At 34.5% G+C, this 19,639-nt stretch overlaps 1 protein-coding gene across 1 annotated transcript in view; it reads left to right on the forward strand.

Moving 5' to 3' along the window:
* LOC124357386 (CLIP domain-containing serine protease 14D-like) overlaps positions 1-17,897 on the forward strand; it is a 51,820-nt gene extending 33,923 nt beyond the window's left edge. Inside the window, exons 4-8 of the mRNA XM_046809141.1 lie at positions 1,199-1,307; positions 4,906-5,087; positions 13,887-13,982; positions 15,785-15,981; positions 17,705-17,897. Of these exons, the coding sequence (XP_046665097.1) occupies positions 1,199-1,307; positions 4,906-5,087; positions 13,887-13,982; positions 15,785-15,981; positions 17,705-17,818 (698 nt within the window). The 3' untranslated portion in view covers positions 17,819-17,897. The remainder of the gene's footprint in view (positions 1-1,198; positions 1,308-4,905; positions 5,088-13,886; positions 13,983-15,784; positions 15,982-17,704) is intronic.
* The last annotated feature ends 1,742 nt before the right edge of the window (positions 17,898-19,639 follow it).

The following is a 19,639-nucleotide window of genomic DNA, read 5'->3' on the forward strand; positions in this document are numbered from 1 at the left end:
CAATGATATTTACAATATATTTACAAGGCTCCGATATATTTACAGGTTGATGTCGTATCATAAGTTTCCAAAAAATAAATTACACTACAATATAAACGAGACGACTATGTCGTAGCACAGCAGGCAGCACAAGGGATGGCGCGGCGTCGACCGACCGGCTGAGACTAAGCAGTGAGTGTGCGTGAGGGGACGTCTGCGGCTCTGACAGTGACACACACACAATAGACCGCACGCCATTTTCTCTACGCTTTAGTTCCTTTGACCTCGATACGGCACCAGTATCCCAGCAAGCCTTATTTTAACATCAACTTGTATTGTCACATTCGCGTTTACAAATTTTAACTCCATTTAAATAAAATTAAACAATTAATGTACATTTGCATCCATTGAAATCTGTGGCTGTTATAACATATTCAGCCATGACGTCCATAGACGTTAGTGGCTCACCAAAGGTTAAAGTTGTTGTAAAACTGCCCAAAAACATTATCTCAAGTTACGTACCGAGGTAAACATTCACCAGATGATAAAGTAATTCGTCTCTGGTTTAACCCATTTCGTGACACAGGAAGCATGTTGAAAGGACATTTTATCATCACTTGTTTTTGGACAGCCAATTTGATGTTCTTTCAACACACTTTCTGTGTCACAAATCTGGTTAAATCAGCGACCAGTTGCAGACTGCCACCGTGGAGCTGTTCTACACATGCCAAGGTCAACGTTTCGTCCCATGCTACAAGGAAAACAAAACTTAGTTATTTCAACTTTGATGTTTAAATCTTACTTTGTCTTGAATAGTTTTTAAGTATAGGCCGTTCAAAATCCCGGCACTCTTTTTCGGAGGCTCTGTATTTCTTTCACAAAGAACCTGTATTATTTTGAACTATTTAATTAAAAACAATGGCCTTCGTATTTAAATTAATAGGTAATATCTTTTATAGAACTGAGTGATGAAAATAGAGATTTCCACTATTAGTAGATTTTCCACATATTTTGTATCCTGGACCTGGTGATATTGGTAATGGTGGTATGTAATATTGCCTTTTAACATGGTTTTACACCTTTAATAAGTTTAATTAATTGTTACGTAATTAATTATAATATTGCAAATATCAGACTTTTATTTTGTTTTAATGCAGCAATGATAACTTCAGTGTATACATCAATAGTATTCTTTGTATTTAATATTATTTATTTTCAGGTAAAACTCAAGGAACAGTTTCTTACCCTTGCTGTGGTTCTATAATCTCTCCAAGAGTTGTCTTGACTTCAGCTCACTGTGCCCTGGCCCAGACTGCCAAACAATATGTGTAAGATATGTGCTGTTCATCTATGTGTGTGTGTATATATATATATATATATACAGGGTGATTCATGAAGTTCTCCCCCCACTTCTACAGCACATTGTACTAGTAAAAATAATGAAAAAATGTTATATAAACATAGGTCCGAAACGCTTCGTTAGCGAGTTACAGCTAGCGAAAGATTTCGCCTGAATTCCTGGGTAAAGAGTAAAATAAAGCCATACTGAACTTTTGGAAAGGTTAATTAAGTAAGAAATATCGTGGATTCTTATGTATTTTTACCTGATAAAGCTAATAAAATAGGTTTCAGAACTGTACCTGTAGTAGTTTTGAGGGATTCGGGGTTAAATGCAAAACAATTTGGGGCACGAAACAATGTTTTTTTTAAGTTTGATGTACAAATAACTTTGTTAAATTGGTAATAAATACATATAAAATCAACAAACATTAATTGTAGAGAATTTAATTCTGAGAAAGTTGATATAATCAAAGTCTAAAATAAAAAAGAAATAAGTACCAACAAATCGATTTTATTCAGTATAATACATTACTAGTTTTAAGCAAAATTAAATCAGGTTGGGCCAAACCGTACGCACCTTTTTATAATAGATGTTCGAAAATGAGGCCATCATTATCAATACATTTTGCAGCACGTTTGTGTATTGCTTTTGTTGCGTTTCTTAATTTTTCAGGACTTCCCTGTATCTGCACAGCCGAAAATCCATAATACGGGCAATTAATTCATCACGAGAATTCACTTTTGTCTTGTATACAATGTCTTTCATCCCATCCCCAGATGCAATAATCCAATGGAGATAGATCTGGTGATCTTGGTGGCCAAGGGTGAGGCCCTCCACGTCCAATCCAGTGTCCAGGAAATTGATGATTTAAGTAAGCAGAAACGGCACGTGAAAAGTGGGGGGAGGTGCTCCGTCATGCTGGAAGTACAAATTTTGTCTGAGATGTAAAGGAACATTCTCTAACAGCCGGCGGCAACTCTTCTTGAAGGAAATGCAAATAGAACTCAGCATTTAGGCGTCCAGGTAATATGAAAGGTCCAATCAGCCGATTGTGCAAAGGCCACACCAGACATTGACGCTAAATCGGTGTTGAAAGTTCTGTTCCACTACCTCATGTGGATTTTCTTCTGCCCATGAGTGTTCATTGTGCAAGTTATTGACACCATCCCGAGTGAATTGTGCCTCATCCGTAAACAAAATACGCTTGTAGAGTTGATTATTAATATTCAAAAAGTTGCAAAACTCCAAGCGAAGCGGACCATCCCCTAGCTGTAGATGTTGAACCTTTTGTTTATGAAACGGATAAAATTTGTTTCGATTAAGTGACCTCCACACCGTTGACTGCGAAACTCCTATCCGCCTAGAAATACGTCGTGTACTTACACCTGGACTGCGATGAAACAGCATTTAATAACAATATCATCATCAAGTTGGACAGGTCGTTCATAATTGGTTCTAGTACTTGGTAGTGATCCTGTTTCCCGAAGAGTACGAAAAGTTCCTGAAAATTGTTTTGGTATCTGGAATCCTCCTATTAGGGTAACGTAGTTTCATATTCTTCTACAGCAGCTCTAGCATTACCATTACAGTAACCCAAAATAAAAACCATATCAAGCGTATTCTCTGATGTAAATAAGTAAGGCATTTTTTTCGCTGAATAAACAATCGAATTATAACTCACAGAAAAATTGCATTTAATAACACGATTCACAGAACCCGATCTCCTGCTGTAGCTTTCAAAACACCACTAATACACAGTTCTAACGTAACAGTACAGAATACCATTGTTAATCAGCTGTTATTCGTTGCGTTACCAACTTAGAAATTAATAAAACAAAAACTGCATTTCGATGATTAGTAAACAATAATGGGAAAATGTTTTGCTTCATTTATTTTCGAAACATTTGATGTAAATGTTTATAAAAAAATACAACGTAATAAAACATGATATTTTTATTTACAATCAAATTTATTTAACAGTTAATCTTGTTTTCTCAATTTATCTCATCATTAAGGAACAAACATTTTGTTTTTGTTTTATTTTATCTAAATACCGTACGGTATTTCTTTACAGCTAGTAATGTATTATACTGAATAAAATCGATTTTTTGATACTTATTTCTGTTTTATTTTAGACTTTGATTATATCAATTTTCTCAGAATTACATTCTCTACAATTAATGTTTGTTGATTTTATGTATTTATTTCCAATTTAACAAAGTTATTGTACATCAAACTTAAAAAAACGTTGTTTCGTGCCCCAATTTTTTGCATTTAACCCTGAATCCCCTCAAAAACTACTACTGGTACAGTTCTGAAACCTATTTTATTAGCTTTATCAGGTAAAATAAATACATAAGAATCCTCGATATTTCTTACTTAATTAACCTTTCCAAAAGTTCAGTATGGCTTTATTTTACTCTTTACCCAGGAATTCAGGCGAAATCTTTCGCTAGCTGTAACTCGCTAACGAAGCGTTTTCGGACCTATGTTTATATAAACATTTTTTCATTATTTTTACTAGTACAATGTGCTGTAGAAGTGGGGGGAGAACTTCATGAATCACCCTGTATATATATATATATATATATATATATATATATATATATATATAAATGATACTTGATATATTAATATTACCCACAAAAATATAATTTTGATGTAATTGTCAGGTTTTTATCTCATGAAGGGGGCAGCCCGCAAGGAGTCACAAGAAAATCTTAAATTAGAACATAGGTCTAGATGTACATCAAATTAAAAGTCTTTTAAAGTAGAGCACAATGCCAGAAACCGGACCGCAAAATGGTGGAAGAAGGCACCTCTCAGTAGTATAAGAAACCACAGAAAGGTTACTAAGTTTTGCAGCCAGATTAAAGACTCTTTTTGGTCTGCAAGATATTGTCAATCCTAGACTTAAAGGTCCAAAATATATACCGCAATGGCTTTAAATTACTTATAAACCACAAAAAAAAAAAATATTTTCACTACCACAGAATTTACTCTTGCAAACACTTACTTATTACTAAAGTAATAAATAAGTTACACATGGAAAATATCCTAAATGAATACCAGTAATAAAACATTAACATGAACTTCACCAGTCATAAGCTAAATTTGAATTACAAGAACTAGCCTTTGGCCAGAGGTAAGAAATGAGTATCACTTCTCAAATCTCACTTTACAACCAGAGAATACAGAACTTACACTCTCTGGTGATTGTGCAGTTTAAAACACCAATATAGTAATTGTTTAGCCAGAACCACAAAAGTACTTTGAGATGGAAATAGTCAATAAATATAAACAGCCTGAACTCAAAAATCCTGAGCATAGGAAAATGGAAATAAGATCACCAGGCTAAATGTTGAGATAAGTAGTTTACATACTAAAGATACTAAGTATTTTGAATGCCATTTATGTTCAATGAACCATTCTCACCTGAGTATCTCAAGAAGGCTCTAATTAGATACCATAAAATTCAGTCTTCAATAAAATTGATTAGTTAAATAATTATTTTGCATTTAATTTCTTGTAATTATAAAACATGTTTTATTAGACTCTGACTGTGCTATGAGTGATGTTTACAGATGGACTGTGAGAGTGGGAGAGTATGATACCTCAAGTGATCCTGACTGTGGCAGAACCTTCTGTGCCCATCCTGTACAGGACATACTTATCAGTCATGTCATCGTTCATCCAGGCTATGAACCCAAAACTTTCCGCCACAACATAGCATTGTTGGTACTCAGGCACAATATTAATTTTTCAGGTCAGCTCCTTTTTGTTAACATTTTATTTTATTGAGTTAATCTCCTGTGTGTTAACTATTTTTATAAATCCTTATGAAACTATCTAGGAATAGGAGCAGTCTGATTCCTACCCTTTTATTTACGTATTTCAATTTCCATTAAAAAGCCAGTTTTATAGTAATATTATAAATTTAATAGCTATTAAAGAAAATCAATACATACATTTTGATGTAGAACTATCTTGATGTCTACAAATAAACAAAAATAATTGAGGAAAAACTATTGGAATAAGAGCAGTGAATAATAAGAGGTTTATTTGCAAGTCAAAGTGATTATTTTCCTTTTATATTGAAGTGGCTATTAGTGACAAAATTTGACTCCAGATGAAACCTGTTGTGAAAATGAAGGAATCAAATAACTGGAGTCCTATAATCATAAGTGGCTCTGAAATGGCTGCTGAAGAGATTTGTTGATCTTATTGTAATAGTCACCATGAAATTGGCTTTCATAAGAATCTCAGAGTAATTGAGGTTTGCACTGATAATTTTGTGTATGGAAATGACAGCTCCCAGCAGGCAGCATTACAGTCATTGCTGAGAAAGTGTTAGTGAACCGGTTTCTGGCATGGAACCGGTATATTATAAAAGTGTCATAATTAAAGTACTGATTTTAATTATATAATAAGAAGGCAACATTTGCAACAACTCTTCTTAGTTTCAATGGTTGCAGTCCAAGTTCCTCCTTAAAATCATTGAGAAGGACATCACGATAATGGCAGTCCTCAAAAATCTCCTGTGTACAACCTTCAGACGATACTTTGGATACTAGACGATAGACCCATATTCAACCTCTTACTCACCAGAAAGCAATTTTAGAGTGCATGGATTGTTGATTTATCTGTTTGATCGAGACATTAGACCTAGATTTTTATTAGCAGATTTGGTTAAAACCAATATATTGCTAACATGTTTGCCAAAATCTCAAGTAATCAGATAGTAGATCGTTATTATGTAAGCAACTTATGTTCTTTTAACACAAGTAAAAGAAGATAGTTTCAAGTCATCTGTATATTTAATTGGCATTTAAGGTGTATGATTACACAACATTTAAAACAAATTTTATTAGGCTGTTTTATGACTGATGTCAATTCTGTCAGATAAGCAAAACTTAGTAGAGGTTGGGGGGGGGGGAGTAAGAGAAGGCATTCTCATTCTTCCCATCCTATACCCCTGGAGGATCCAATACTTTAAGAGAGAAATTACTGAACTATTACTCATCACATGATTAATATAACTACATTTATTATAGCCAGACAGTTATTGTACAGTAGTTTAATGTTTCACTGTGGCAGACTCTTTTAATTGCAGGGGCCACACTGTACAAGTATAAACCTGCTCTGATTGTGTTAACTACATTTATTATAGCCAGACAGTTATTGTACAGTAGTTTAATGTTTCACTGTAGCAGACTCTTTTAATTGCAGGGGCCATACTGTACAAGTATAAACCTGCTCTGATTGTGTTAACTACATTTATTATAGCCAGACAGTTATTGTACAGTAGTTTAATGTTTCACTGTAGCAGACTCTTTTAATTGCAGGGGCCATACTGTACAAGTATAAACCTACACTGATTGTGTTAACTACATTTATTATAGCCATACAGTTATTGTACAGTAGTTTAATGTTTCACTGTAGCAGACTCTTTTAATTGCAGGGGCCATACTGTACAAGTATAAACCTGCTCTGATTGTGTTAACTACATTTATTATAGCCATACAGTTATTGTACAGTAGTTTAATGTTTCACTGTGGCAGACTTTTAATTGCAGGGGCCATACTGTACAAGTATAAACCTGCTCTGATTGTGTTAACTACATTTATTATAGCCAGACAGTTATTGTACAGTAGTTTAAAACATTCACTGCGGCAGACTCCCTACAATGCAGAGTCATAGTGAATTGCTCTGTATCACTCAGTATAGACCTACAATAGTGATATAATATAGACCTCTAACAATTGATACAATAATTTTCATGTGAAATACTATTAAATGCTTTAGCCAAGCCCATGAGAACCACAAAAACCCATTACTGTCTATCTACAGAGGATTAAAAATAATCTATTACTACACTAACCATTGATAAATTTTCTATAAATCCAAACAATATTTTATCAATTAATTTATGATCCTTAATAAATTTAAAAAAATTGAATTTGTATAATTCATAAATTGTTGAGGGTGAAGATAATGAGGTAAATCTATAATTTTTCACACTTGTGGTGTCCTTTTTGAAAATAGTTCTTATTCTAAGAATTTTAAATGTACCTGGAAATATTTCAACTAATATGTATGAACTACTTTATTTATTTATTTCAACGGGAAAAAAACCCAGTACATCAAAAAATATACAATGAAAAATTTACAAGTGGTAGCTAACATACATAAACTGATGAATGACTAGGAGCTATGTATCACTTACAAACAAGCACATAGTTAATTGATATCAAAACAAACATCAGTAAGTTACCAGTCAACAACAAAGAAAAATAAAATATTTAGAAGAAAAAAAAGATAACAGAATTAATATCTATGAAAGGATAACAATTTATATAAACATCTGAAAAGTTAGAAAACGAATAATAAATACATTTCCAAAGAATCAAAGCAGTGCATATACATATATACATACACACACACACACACACACACACACGCATGCACGTGCGCGCGCGCGCACACACACACACACATAGATAATAAATAATAATAACAATAATAATATTTATAACAAATGTCGCTAATAATATATAATTAAAACAAAAATCAATAACCATAAATGACGCTTGCAATTTCTATAATACCAAGGCATTTACAGTTTTCTTCTTGACCACAGTGACACTATCAGCGAAGAAGTCCACGTGAGGAGATACTATGTTTCCTAGACGTTGGATACGTATGAGGGTACTATTGGCTTCATAGTTCGAACCAACGTGACGTCTGCCGAATAGTTCTGAAGATCTCGTACCCATTGGACAGCGAAAGAAAACTCCTCCTAAGATCTTTGGACAAACAATGCCGCCAGTGATAAGTTTGTGCAGAAACATAACCCCCTGGATACTCCTTCTGGTTTCCAGAGAACAAAGTCCCAAATCTTCCTTGATAAGCCGCAGCGGTACGTCTCTGTAGGCGAATCCCAGCCTACAACCAAGTAGACGGATGAATTTGTCTTGTATAGATTGAATCTGGCGCACCAAAGTTACTTGATGAGGAGACCACATGGCACAACCATACTCAAGCAGAGGTCGAACTAGTGTGCAGTATAGCGTCCTGAGTACAGTAGGATCATGAAAGTCTCTGGAAGAGCGAGTTATAAAACCAAGTGCCTTAGCAGCTCCGGCACGAATGCTGTTAATATGTTCGTGGGGGGTTAAGTCTTCACTCAGAACTATGCCAAGATCTCGGACAATGTTGCTTCTTGATAATAGGGCACCGTCAAGCGTATAATTGAAATATATGGGAGACCTGGTTCGATTAAATGTGATACAAGAGCTTTTATTAATATTAAGCGTCATATCATTCTGTCGACACCAACTCTCGACTGCATCCAGGCCACACTGAAGATTCAAGCAATCGACCTCACCCTCCATGGAACTGTACAGCTTAATGTCGTCGGCGAAAAGAAGAGAGTCCACCTTAATGATGTCAACAATGTCATTGATGAAGATGTTAAATAAAAGGGGTCCCAAATGCGAGCCTTGAGGTACTCCAGATGTAACGACGAACTCAGAAGAAAGGGATCCAAAAGATTTTACCACAAGTCTTCGATTAGACAGATAACTGCCAATCCATTCAAGAAGGTACCCGACAACACCATAAGCTTCCAATTTGGCCAGAAGATGAGAATGACTAACTTTGTCAAAGGCCTTCGAAAAGTCAAGATAGATGGCATCGAGTTGTTTGCGGTTGCTAAAGGCCTCAACAATGTTCGCTTCCAATACAATCAGATTAGTAGTTGTAGATTTTCCTCTGCAGAAACCATGTTGTTTTGGTGAGATGACATTAAGAAAGAGAGGGTTGAGTTTCTTCACAACGAGCTTTTCGAAGTTTGTAGCATCTTCCTTAGATCCACCTTTATGTATCGGTACGACATAGCTCAGCTTGAGGACGTCTGGAAAGATTCCATCATGGAGTGACTTATTGAAGAGAGCTTGCAGAGGGTTACAAAGCAGTACCCTACAGTATCGAAGGACACTCGATGGGATAAGATCAGGGCCGCATCCCTTGGTAACATCAAGTTGGTTGATTCAAGTTGAATCAAAAACCTCCGAGGTAGTGAAGGACAGCCCACTAAGGCAGAAAGGAGTGTTGAATCTGTAACTGTTGCTAACGAGTGAAGGTGGCGAGAAAACAGAAGAAAAGTAGCTTGTGAATAAATCACACATTTGCTTGGCCTCAGTTTCCGATTGATCTCCATACTTAAGAGTAGAGGGGCACATATCGAGACGTTTGTTGTTCCTAGCAAAGTTCCAAAAAGCCTTCGGATCAGAGGTAATGCAACCCTGAACATACGTAATGTAGTTGTAGTAGCACACTCTTGACAAGTTACGACATTGAGTTCAGATTCTTGAAAACTCAGCCTTTGATTGTTCATCGAGTGAATCCTTGTATTTCCGATGTAGTCTCTTCTTTTCAATTGTAAGGTTTGTAAGATCGGTGGAGAACCAACATGGAAACCTGGAAACTCCAATTTTCTTGAGTGGAGTGTGCTTTGCAACGAATTCCCTCAGTACATCACCAAAATGTTCAAAAAGCATATTAACATCAAGAGTTTCATCTGGTAGAATAAGTTCCTCAGCTATCAGACTATTATATACTTCATGAAGACGACATTTGCCAAAGCTGGGCACATAGGTACACCTAGGTTTAGGATTAATATTACCAGTCTGAAGGACAATATTCAGGGCGGGATGCTGCACATCAACTGGGAGCAATGGAGATGACTCTTTTCTTACATGTAATTCAGTTGAGGCAAATACAAGATCAAGGAGAACTTCCCTAGAGTTCAATACATGGTTATTTTGCAATAGCCCAAACATGCCTGCCAAATCCTTGATAGCCCTGGCAGAGGCAGTAAGACCAGCAGAATCATCAAGATGCCAATCAATTTGAGGCGTATTGAAGTCCCCAATGAGGACCGACTCCATGAAATTCACGGACTCAGCAGACATGACATCCTCAACAGCAAGACAATAATCATTATACACACTAAGGGGCTTACTTGGTGGTATATATACACAGTTCAACAGAAGCTTCATTTTACCATTCAACGTAATAGACAAGAATAGTGTTTCAAAAGGGCCATATGTTAGAGTAACAATTTGACGAGAGGAGAGGTCCTTGTCCACTGCCACCAGGACACCTCCACCACTGGATTTGTCACTGGACTCTGGAGATCTGTCACATCTGAATAAGTTATAATTAACAAAGCCAAGTTCACAATCTTGAAAGTCTGGAGTTAGGTTAGTCTAAGTAAGCATTACTATATTATAAGTACAGGTAGGCAACAATAATCTTAGATCATTTAACTTAGTCCTCAGTCCGTTCACATTTTGATAGTAAATAGATATATTGGATTTCCCGTTGAAGTTTAATCGTTTTTTTTTTTTTTTTTCGTTTGAACAATCTTAGGTGTGCCGTTAAAAAACTTGGTGGTAAGCCCAGTTTCACCCTTTCCAATGCGATCGTTTAACTCTGATCGCAAATCCACCAGAAAACTATGCTCTGCAGGAGTCTTGTCAGGCGAGATGGATATTTCAGATAGTGAGGCATTAACTTTAACAACAACATCTCGCTTGAAATTTCTAAGGAGCTTGATTGCCTTTTCTTTGCTCACCAGAACAACTTTCAGGGGACGATGGTTAGTGACAGTAGTTTTTCCCAGGCGGTGAAAAGTTACCAAATCTTCTTCTTCAAGATTACTGGCTGCTAAGATACTTTTAATCAGCGTCTTGTCATGGGTTTTCTTTGCCTGAACATCGCGACTGGGCGACTCTGGGACCTTAAAGAAAATTACATTTCTTGCTCTGAAACTGCGATCATTAATTTCCGCAATGACGTTCTCATAATTAGCCGGATTGGAGTTTGAGTTTGAACCAACTTTTTCGGTTTTTTGTTCGAGAGCAGAGATTTTAGCTTCAACTGTGCTTAAACGAGGTTCAAAATCAGCGATCTGAGTAGACAGAGCCGCAATATTCCTTTTTACCTCTTCAATTTCAGTTTTGAATTCGTTCTTGGTGGCTAGAGTCGAAAACTTCGCCAGCAGAGCGGTGACGTTTGCCGAAATCTCTAGTAAGGGATCTTGATTAAGAGGGTAGCAGTCCACTCTGTCGCAATTCTATTTTTTATTAACATCGTTGACATATGCGGAATATTCTGTTTTATTCAACCCAACACATTCGGGATGAAACCACCGAGAACAATCACCGTCACATTGAATACCCCGATTGATAACCAACCTCTTACAGTGAGGGCAAACATCCTTATTAGTTGGTGCCATAAATGTGATACAAGTGTTGTTACAAATATATCAGAACATGTAGGATAGAAGTTCTTCCATATAGTACCAACCACACAATAAAGATGAGATCGAGAAGGCTGTGGCTTTGATGCAAACGTGCGTGATCACTCACAAGCGAAATAATAATCAAAGTCAAGCATGCAGAATAGATCAGTGAAATGTCCAACTTGATGTTAGGTTAGAAAGAGTGTAGGCCAATTAATCTATTTGTAAATAATGGTTAAGAAAGTCTTATACATGCAAATGCTCATACTCAACAACTCTCTCAAAAAAAATGAACTCACTGTAAAAATCTGATTGTTCTATACGATAACTCACCAAGTTTGTAAAGAGTAAATAACACTGTACGTAAACAAGTCGTAACCACTTTTTTTCCATGATGAAGCAATGGTTTCAATACAAATGCTGCCTGACAGATTTTATCATTGTATTGGGATTTTATCCAATCCTGTTTGATATTTATTGTCAAAAGTTTTCCAAATCATATATTGTCAGAATGGAAGGTAAGAGTTGGGTCCTCAGAGACATATGGCCATGGTTATCTAATGCTACTGTAGTGTTAGGCATTATAATTTTATCTAATTGTATGTACAGTATTGTCATCAATAAAGGTTTCATATATTATTTTAGGCTCCTTGTAATCATTATTTTATTAGTTATATTAAAAATATTGTTATTGTGCTTATTATTTTTACCACCCATTTGATTGATCAGAATTTCCCAAGTTATTTTGTGAACATTTTATGAATTTTCTTTCAATTAATTGATAAAATTAGTATTTTTAGATTCAATTAATTCCTTTCAAAAATTTGTTCTTATTTTTTAAAGTATTTTTATTTCATCAATCTTTAGTGTTCTTGATAGTTTTACTGAGATTTACTATATTATTTCCCTTATCAAATATATTTTAAGTTATATAATAGTTTTTCCTTCTTGAAGTTATCTAAATAATACATAAAACTTTGATAAAATATACCACACTACAAGTTACAATACAGGTTAAAACCTCCATCCAACTTTCTTTTACTAAGAATGTACAGAAAATGCTTCAGACACCAGGTCTCTGCTATACTGTGTCAAAAAGCTATATTCTGTAAATTTGTAGCAACAAAGTTGGATAAGTAACAAAACAAAAATTTTTTATTGATATTGGAACTGTAAGTTCTCTATGTTTACTCTTGTTTTCACACATTCAATTTACATACGGTAATCTGTGGTAAATTAATAAAGTGGTTTTAATTGGTTAATTGTTCAAATGCACTGCCTAGAATCTATAGGGAAGTCCACCAAAAGGGAATGGGATTAACGATTAAAACTGCTATCCATCTGGGTTATAAACAAATCTCTTTTGATCCTTGTATGACATTTAGGATATTTTCCCCAAACAAAAGTATACAGTTCACTGCTGGTCACAGTCAATGCCCAGTCTGCCAGCTGATCTGTGTTAGATCTTTTTTGATCTCTCATAATTTTCAACGTGATGCAGTCTGTGGTGGTTGTATACATATCCACTCCAGAGATGTTTTGCTAACCTACCAGTAAAATTTGCTGCCTTTGTACCACAAAAACATCTTCAATAAGTTTTAATGACTACCAAAGTGCAATAACTTGGTATAATTATGGTGTAATAACTGCATAGCAGTCTTAAGGGATGGTTGACTGCCAGATTGATAATATCTCATTTCCTCTCCGTTATGAGAAGCAATCCCATGACAGTTCACCTCCGAAAGTTACCATTACCAACTTGAAACGTAAACATACTCAATGAAAGACAAGTATAATTAGGTGATGAGTACCCTGTTTTATTAGCAAAGATCAAATGATTTCTTTGAAAGAGTCATTAATTAATTAATTAATCATCCCTGGGATTCTAAGGAAGTACCTACTAAGGTTTTAAATGGAATACAAATCAGAGAATCTGGCTATATTGGTATGATATCAGAATATGATACCAATTTTTGATACATATATCAAACCTCCAGTGAGTATGAGTGGAATTGGATTAGCTGTCACGGATGAAACACTATGGTTAAGGTTTTTTAAAATACTTTTTCATTCAATGAATATAATTTACATTCCATCTCTGTTGTATACTCATTTATTAACAAACAATAATAGGCATAATGCCAAATAATAACGATAAAGTTTTTTTGTCAGCTTAGTGATAGTGATAGATAAAATTCTGAATGTATTCTAAATATACCATTATAAAATGAGTTTATATTCTTTGTGTGTTTTCAGTAAATGCTCAGCCTGTGTGTCTAAGAAGCCACTCTGCAACAGTTGTGGGACTAAGAGCCAAATTGGTTGGATGGGGAAAAACACCAGGACAGACAGGTAGAGATAGCAATTCATCAGTTCTGTTACTCTCACTAAACTTTACAGTAACACATTCTGATGCTAAATTTATTCTGTTAATTTCAGTTTGAAAACTGATTTGTATTGTACGCTATAGCTGAAGCAGTGTTGATCTAAAACGTATTTACTTCCGTACTTTATGTAAGCTGGTTCTGCTTCACCGCCAATACAAAACACTGATCACTTGGAGTCATAATGTTAAAAAAGTACTTCACAAAATTGACACTTTTATACAAATTTTAATTCATTAAAAGCAGTTATGTTATTAGAAGACTCATTATCAATTATTAATGAGTGCTATAAAACATCATAATAAGTTAAAGAAATACTGCTAAGAATATCAATACATTGTTTTTAAATAGGCATTCTATTTCAAACAATAAGTTAAATCTAGTCATAAGTCATTTTAAATTTAAATAAAAACAAGTATTTTTCAAAGAATTTTGTATTTTAAATTTTGAAGTAAGGTATTGGGTATATTTCAATGTCCATGTTAAGAGGTTGCAGATGAATAAGTAATTTTATTAAAGCCTTATTCTGCCCATCCTTATTGACCACTGGCCTCTGTGAGGATCTTATCAAACAGAATAAGGAGGAGAGTCAATACAGTACAATGTTGATAGGTATTGATAAAAAGTGCAATTGTCACATACAGGATTCAAACCTGTGCTATCTCTAACTCAGACTCAAAGTCCAATGTCTTAGACTGCTCCGCTATCGGCACTCCCAATGGCCGTTTTATGTCATTTCATAAAAGGCATTATTCCCCCTGCTCTCTGGTTTCAATGTTTAATACAGTTATTTAACGTCACTTAAATATCATTATATTTCTTGGTAATTTCCAGTGTTTGTTTCCTACTCAACTCTTCTGAAGGACAATGTGTTGGAATCGCAATAAATGAAAATTCAGAAAAGAATTACAATATTCCAATATTAGTTGGAGTGAGTACAAAATAAATAAATAAAAATTTTGTATGACAATGACTTAAAAATGAGTTTGTATAAAAGACATTACCCTATTATTTAATGAATTCTAGAAAAAAAATTAAAAGCTATGTGATGTGAATGATTAAAATAATAGTCTACATAGCTTAAAATTAAGAATTTCCGTTGTCTAATGTAATGTTTCTATAACACTTACGCGATACTAGTCGTGTAACAGATTTTAGGATAGCTGAAAGAGTAGTGAGTTGCATCCACCACAGTCAATGCTTTAATGTTTTTGTAGCTATGATATTGGAATTTTAAACATTTTTACATGAACAAAATTAAGAAGACTCAACATAACCAGTAGAGTTATAGCTACACAAAGTTAACAGGACTCTTTCGAATATCATACACAAAATAATCAGTAACACTTCATTTTGGGATCTATAATCTAATCACTTCCTCAGGTTGGTAACTAAACTTACCTAACACATAACTACAATCTAGAATAATATGTCAACAGCAACAGAAACCTGGTGGCACAGTAGTAGTCGAGTAGTAACTTGATCTCACTCTGTATTGGTCCACAGTGAAAACATTAAAATAAAAAAATCATATCATAGTGCTGTGACATGCATAAGTCACAGGAATTACAACGTGTTGTGAGTCAACTCCACATGATAAGAACAAAATAAATTAGTTTAAACAAATCAATATTTATGACATTTGAAGGCTAAAACTTTCAATTAAGTTTATTCCATAAAGAATCTGACAAACATTATTAAGTATATACATTATATGTTATTTAATACGTTCTAACTTTGCTTAATTAATTGTAATTTTAAATATTTCAGAAACTGTAGACTACCAACAAACAATAGAAATGCCAATTTTGCCCCGCAAAAAGTGTACTGATGTATATGAAGATGTGATTCCTGTTACCCAAGATCATTTATGTGTTGGAGGAGAGAAGAATAAAGATGCGTGTTCTGGTTTTGGAGGAGCTCCGCTCTTATATTTAGACTCGACTGACCAGCCTCGCTACTACCAGGTCAGTTAATTGTTAATTTATGTTTTTATACAAGGGTTATCCAGAAAGTAACAGAAATTTTTTAATGGTGTGGCAGTGGGCGGGGCTACAGCCGCCATCTTGGTGTCAAAATTCTCGGTTCAGTATGCATCAAGCTGTAGTCGTGTGTGGTCTGTATCTCTTTTACTTTTCTCACTGTGATTAATTAAAATGTGTGCTGCAGTTGAAAATTTCACCACTTGTGTAGTGCGTTCAGTGATAAGGGTTTTGTTGGCAAGAAAACATAAACCAATTGAAATCTATCGCCAACTATGTAAAGTTTGTGGAAATGGAATAATGAGTGAAAACAGTGTAAGACAGTGGTGTAAGACATTAAAAATGGCCGCAACAATGTTCATGACGACAGTTGTAGCGGTCAGGCTAGCCTAGTGACTGAAGATTTGATGTTGAAAATCAATGACACAGTTCGTGAAAATCACCGCTTCACAATGACTGAACTCTCAGAACATTTCCCACAAATTTCACAAAAAACCCTGTGATGTTTTTTTTTTTACTTCATGAAACTTTTGTAGGGAAGCTTGGATATCACAAATTTTGTGCCAGGTGGGTTCTGAAAATCTTTATGGAAAATTACATAAAACAAAGACTTGCTGCATCGTTAACGTTCCTTGATAAATATGACAAACATGGTAACAAACTTCTCGATCGTATCATTACTGATGATGAAACATGGGTGAAGCATGTCAATTGTGAAATAAAAATGCTGTCTATGGAATGGGGGCATACACATTCTCCAAAAAAAACCAAGAAAATGTCTCCAAACTCTTTCAATGAGAAAGATTATGGCAACTGTTTTTTGGGATTCTAAGGGTGTGATTCTGATTGATTTCCTTGAACAAGAATCAACAATCATGCAGAGAGGTACTGTGAAACATTGCAGAAGCTATGGCGAGCGATACAAAACAAGTGTAGGGGAAAATTTAGCTAAAAAAATTTGTTTTTCTACGAAAATGCACGTCCCCATACAGACAATTGTCACGACAAGTCTTGGATGATTTTGATTCGGAAGAGTTTGATCATCTGCCTATTGGCTCTGATCTGGTACCAAGTAACTACCACGTCTTTCCAGTGTTGAAGACCTGGCTCTCAACACAGCGCTTTGATAGTGATGCTGAACTTCATGCTGACATTAATCAGTGGTTAAGATTTCAGGCGGCAGACATTATGATAAATGTCTCAAATTGAACTGGGATTACATTGAAAAATAGTTCAAAAGTGTAGCTTTTAAATGTATATAATAAAATGTTCCTATTTCAGTTCTTGCTTTAGCCATAGAAACAGCCTAGCATTTTGTGAAAAACTAGTAGCAGTTAGAGGGCAGGAGCTAATGGTAGCCCCTTTCCTTGAAAGTGATAACAATATGGAGTGGAGTTATGACTGCCATTACTCACAGGATGTTCCATCAAGAAAGGTTTGAATTATTTTATGAAATGATGAAAAAAATGTTGAAATAGAAGTGATAGTAAAAATTAATTTAATTAAAAAGGTTTAGGTGTTTTTAGCTCAATGTTATTTATGCGTTTCCGACTTGCTTAATACAACAAGCACAGTAATATGAGTTTATTGGTGTTGTGAAACATGAAAAAGTATAGCTGAATAATTTATTATTTCTTAAATAAATGAGTTATTTTTGTCATTTTATGTAGTATTAAAAGTATAAAATAATTTGGCACTGTGATTTCAGATTGGAATCGTCTCATTTGGGTCTGATAAGTGTGGTGTCTCAGGAATTCCCAGTGTCTACTCTAATATTGACAGATATATAGAATGGATACGTCTTAATTCTCCAGATGAGTAACTCTGATATTTTTTCTGAATACAGTATAAAAAATATAAACGATTAAAACACTAACTATTTAATAAATGTTATTTTCCAATGTATTTGTTTTTTTTAACAGTGATTAGACTATAAAAATAAACTTTATTTCCTACAATATTGTTATTATACTTTTTTGAGGTGCACATCTGCAATTGTATTTTACCATTAATGGCACCAATAGTTTACTGGAAAACATAATCAACTCTGGTCTATCAGTTATTAAAATAAGTATATACAAATTTTGCACTAAACTGTAACTGTACGAAAATATCCACGCAAAAGACAGAATATAAATAAAGCATTCATACCACCATCAAAGTGCTAGACCTGCTGACTACGACTACTTTGTTGCAGTTTCAGATTATAATTTTTTAATTTATTTATTAAATAATTTCACTTAATGAAGATTCTTAGAGCAATTGGAAAATTCTGAATTTGATACAACTAATAATAACCACACAATATTCCAATATGAAATTTTATTATGGAGTCGCCAGATGATGAAATTTTTGATTAGAAAGAGTGTTGCACAAAATTTGAATTAATATTGGAAAATTGCGTGACTATAATAATGATATGTTGTATCAAATTTTATTTAAGTTTGACCTACTGCAAAATTATTGACACTGTATTTTCAATATTATTTTCATCAAGTAGTGTTTTAATCGTTCAGACTGGGAGTCCATGGGAGCTCTCGCCAGCCCTACTTTATAGATGAAATAAATCTAGGTACATTTACTATAAATTGCATAAAAGGATGAACAAAGAACAAACTTCATCACTTTTGACCACAATTGTTTAAAACTAAATTGTTACACTAGAATAATCAATGAAATTGCCAATTTATCTTCTTTAGTAGAAGCCTAAGTTGAGATATAAAGTGAACAAAGCCTTTGCAAAACATAGACAGTGTTAAGTTTTGTAATGGATCCTTTACTAACAAAGTTCCAAACAAGAGTGTTGTTGAACATTTTTTTTCGCTCTGTGGCTGTATCTCCTTTATCTCTAAACTCGTTCCATATTCATTCTAGGTTAATTGTTTATACTTGTTAGAAGAACCTATACTCTGGGTACAGAAAATTCAGATTTTGTCATTCCTGTCTTCTGAGCAACCACAGATGTTAAAAACGTCAAGATATTGGAGTAAAGGCATAACTTGACTATAGGTGGAGAATGGATGGGACACCCTGTGTTAATGTTTTAGAAATACCCCCTTTGTTTGCTTTCACTGCTAGAGGTTGGAGTTGAGTTGACTCTTTTCCTGTTTACGGCAACGTTTTTTGTTCTACCTAATTTTTTTTTTTTCTTTATTACATGAACATAAAGTACAGTAATAGTGTCATACAAAATTCAAAATGTCATACAAGTAAAAATGGTCACATATTTTATGTCATTCAATATTAATGCAGTTCTTTCTCAGCTTGGCGTTGTCAGGAACTCTTCAAGGGTGTATATTGGTCTTTTCACTAGGTAGTCTTGAAGTTCTTTCTTGAGTTGATTTCCTGATAGGTTTCTGATGTTTTCTGGGAGCATATTTTTGAGTTTTCTACCAATGTATGATGGTTTTTTACCAAAAATAGCAGTGCGGTGTTGAGGCAATATGTATCTGGAAGCATTACGGGTATGGTAGGTGTGGATGTCACTGTTGGTTTGGAGGTTTAGTCTGTCAACATGTATGATTGTTTCAAGTATATAGAGAGCCGTTACTGTTAGTATACCCAGAGACTTGAAGGCTTGTCGGCAGCTTTGAAGTGGTTCCAGTCCAGCTAGAGTCCTAACTGCTTTCTTTTGTAAGATGAG

Source organism: Homalodisca vitripennis, chromosome 3, assembly GCF_021130785.1.
Source record: "Homalodisca vitripennis isolate AUS2020 chromosome 3, UT_GWSS_2.1, whole genome shotgun sequence".
Lineage (NCBI taxonomy): Eukaryota > Metazoa > Arthropoda > Insecta > Hemiptera > Cicadellidae > Homalodisca > Homalodisca vitripennis.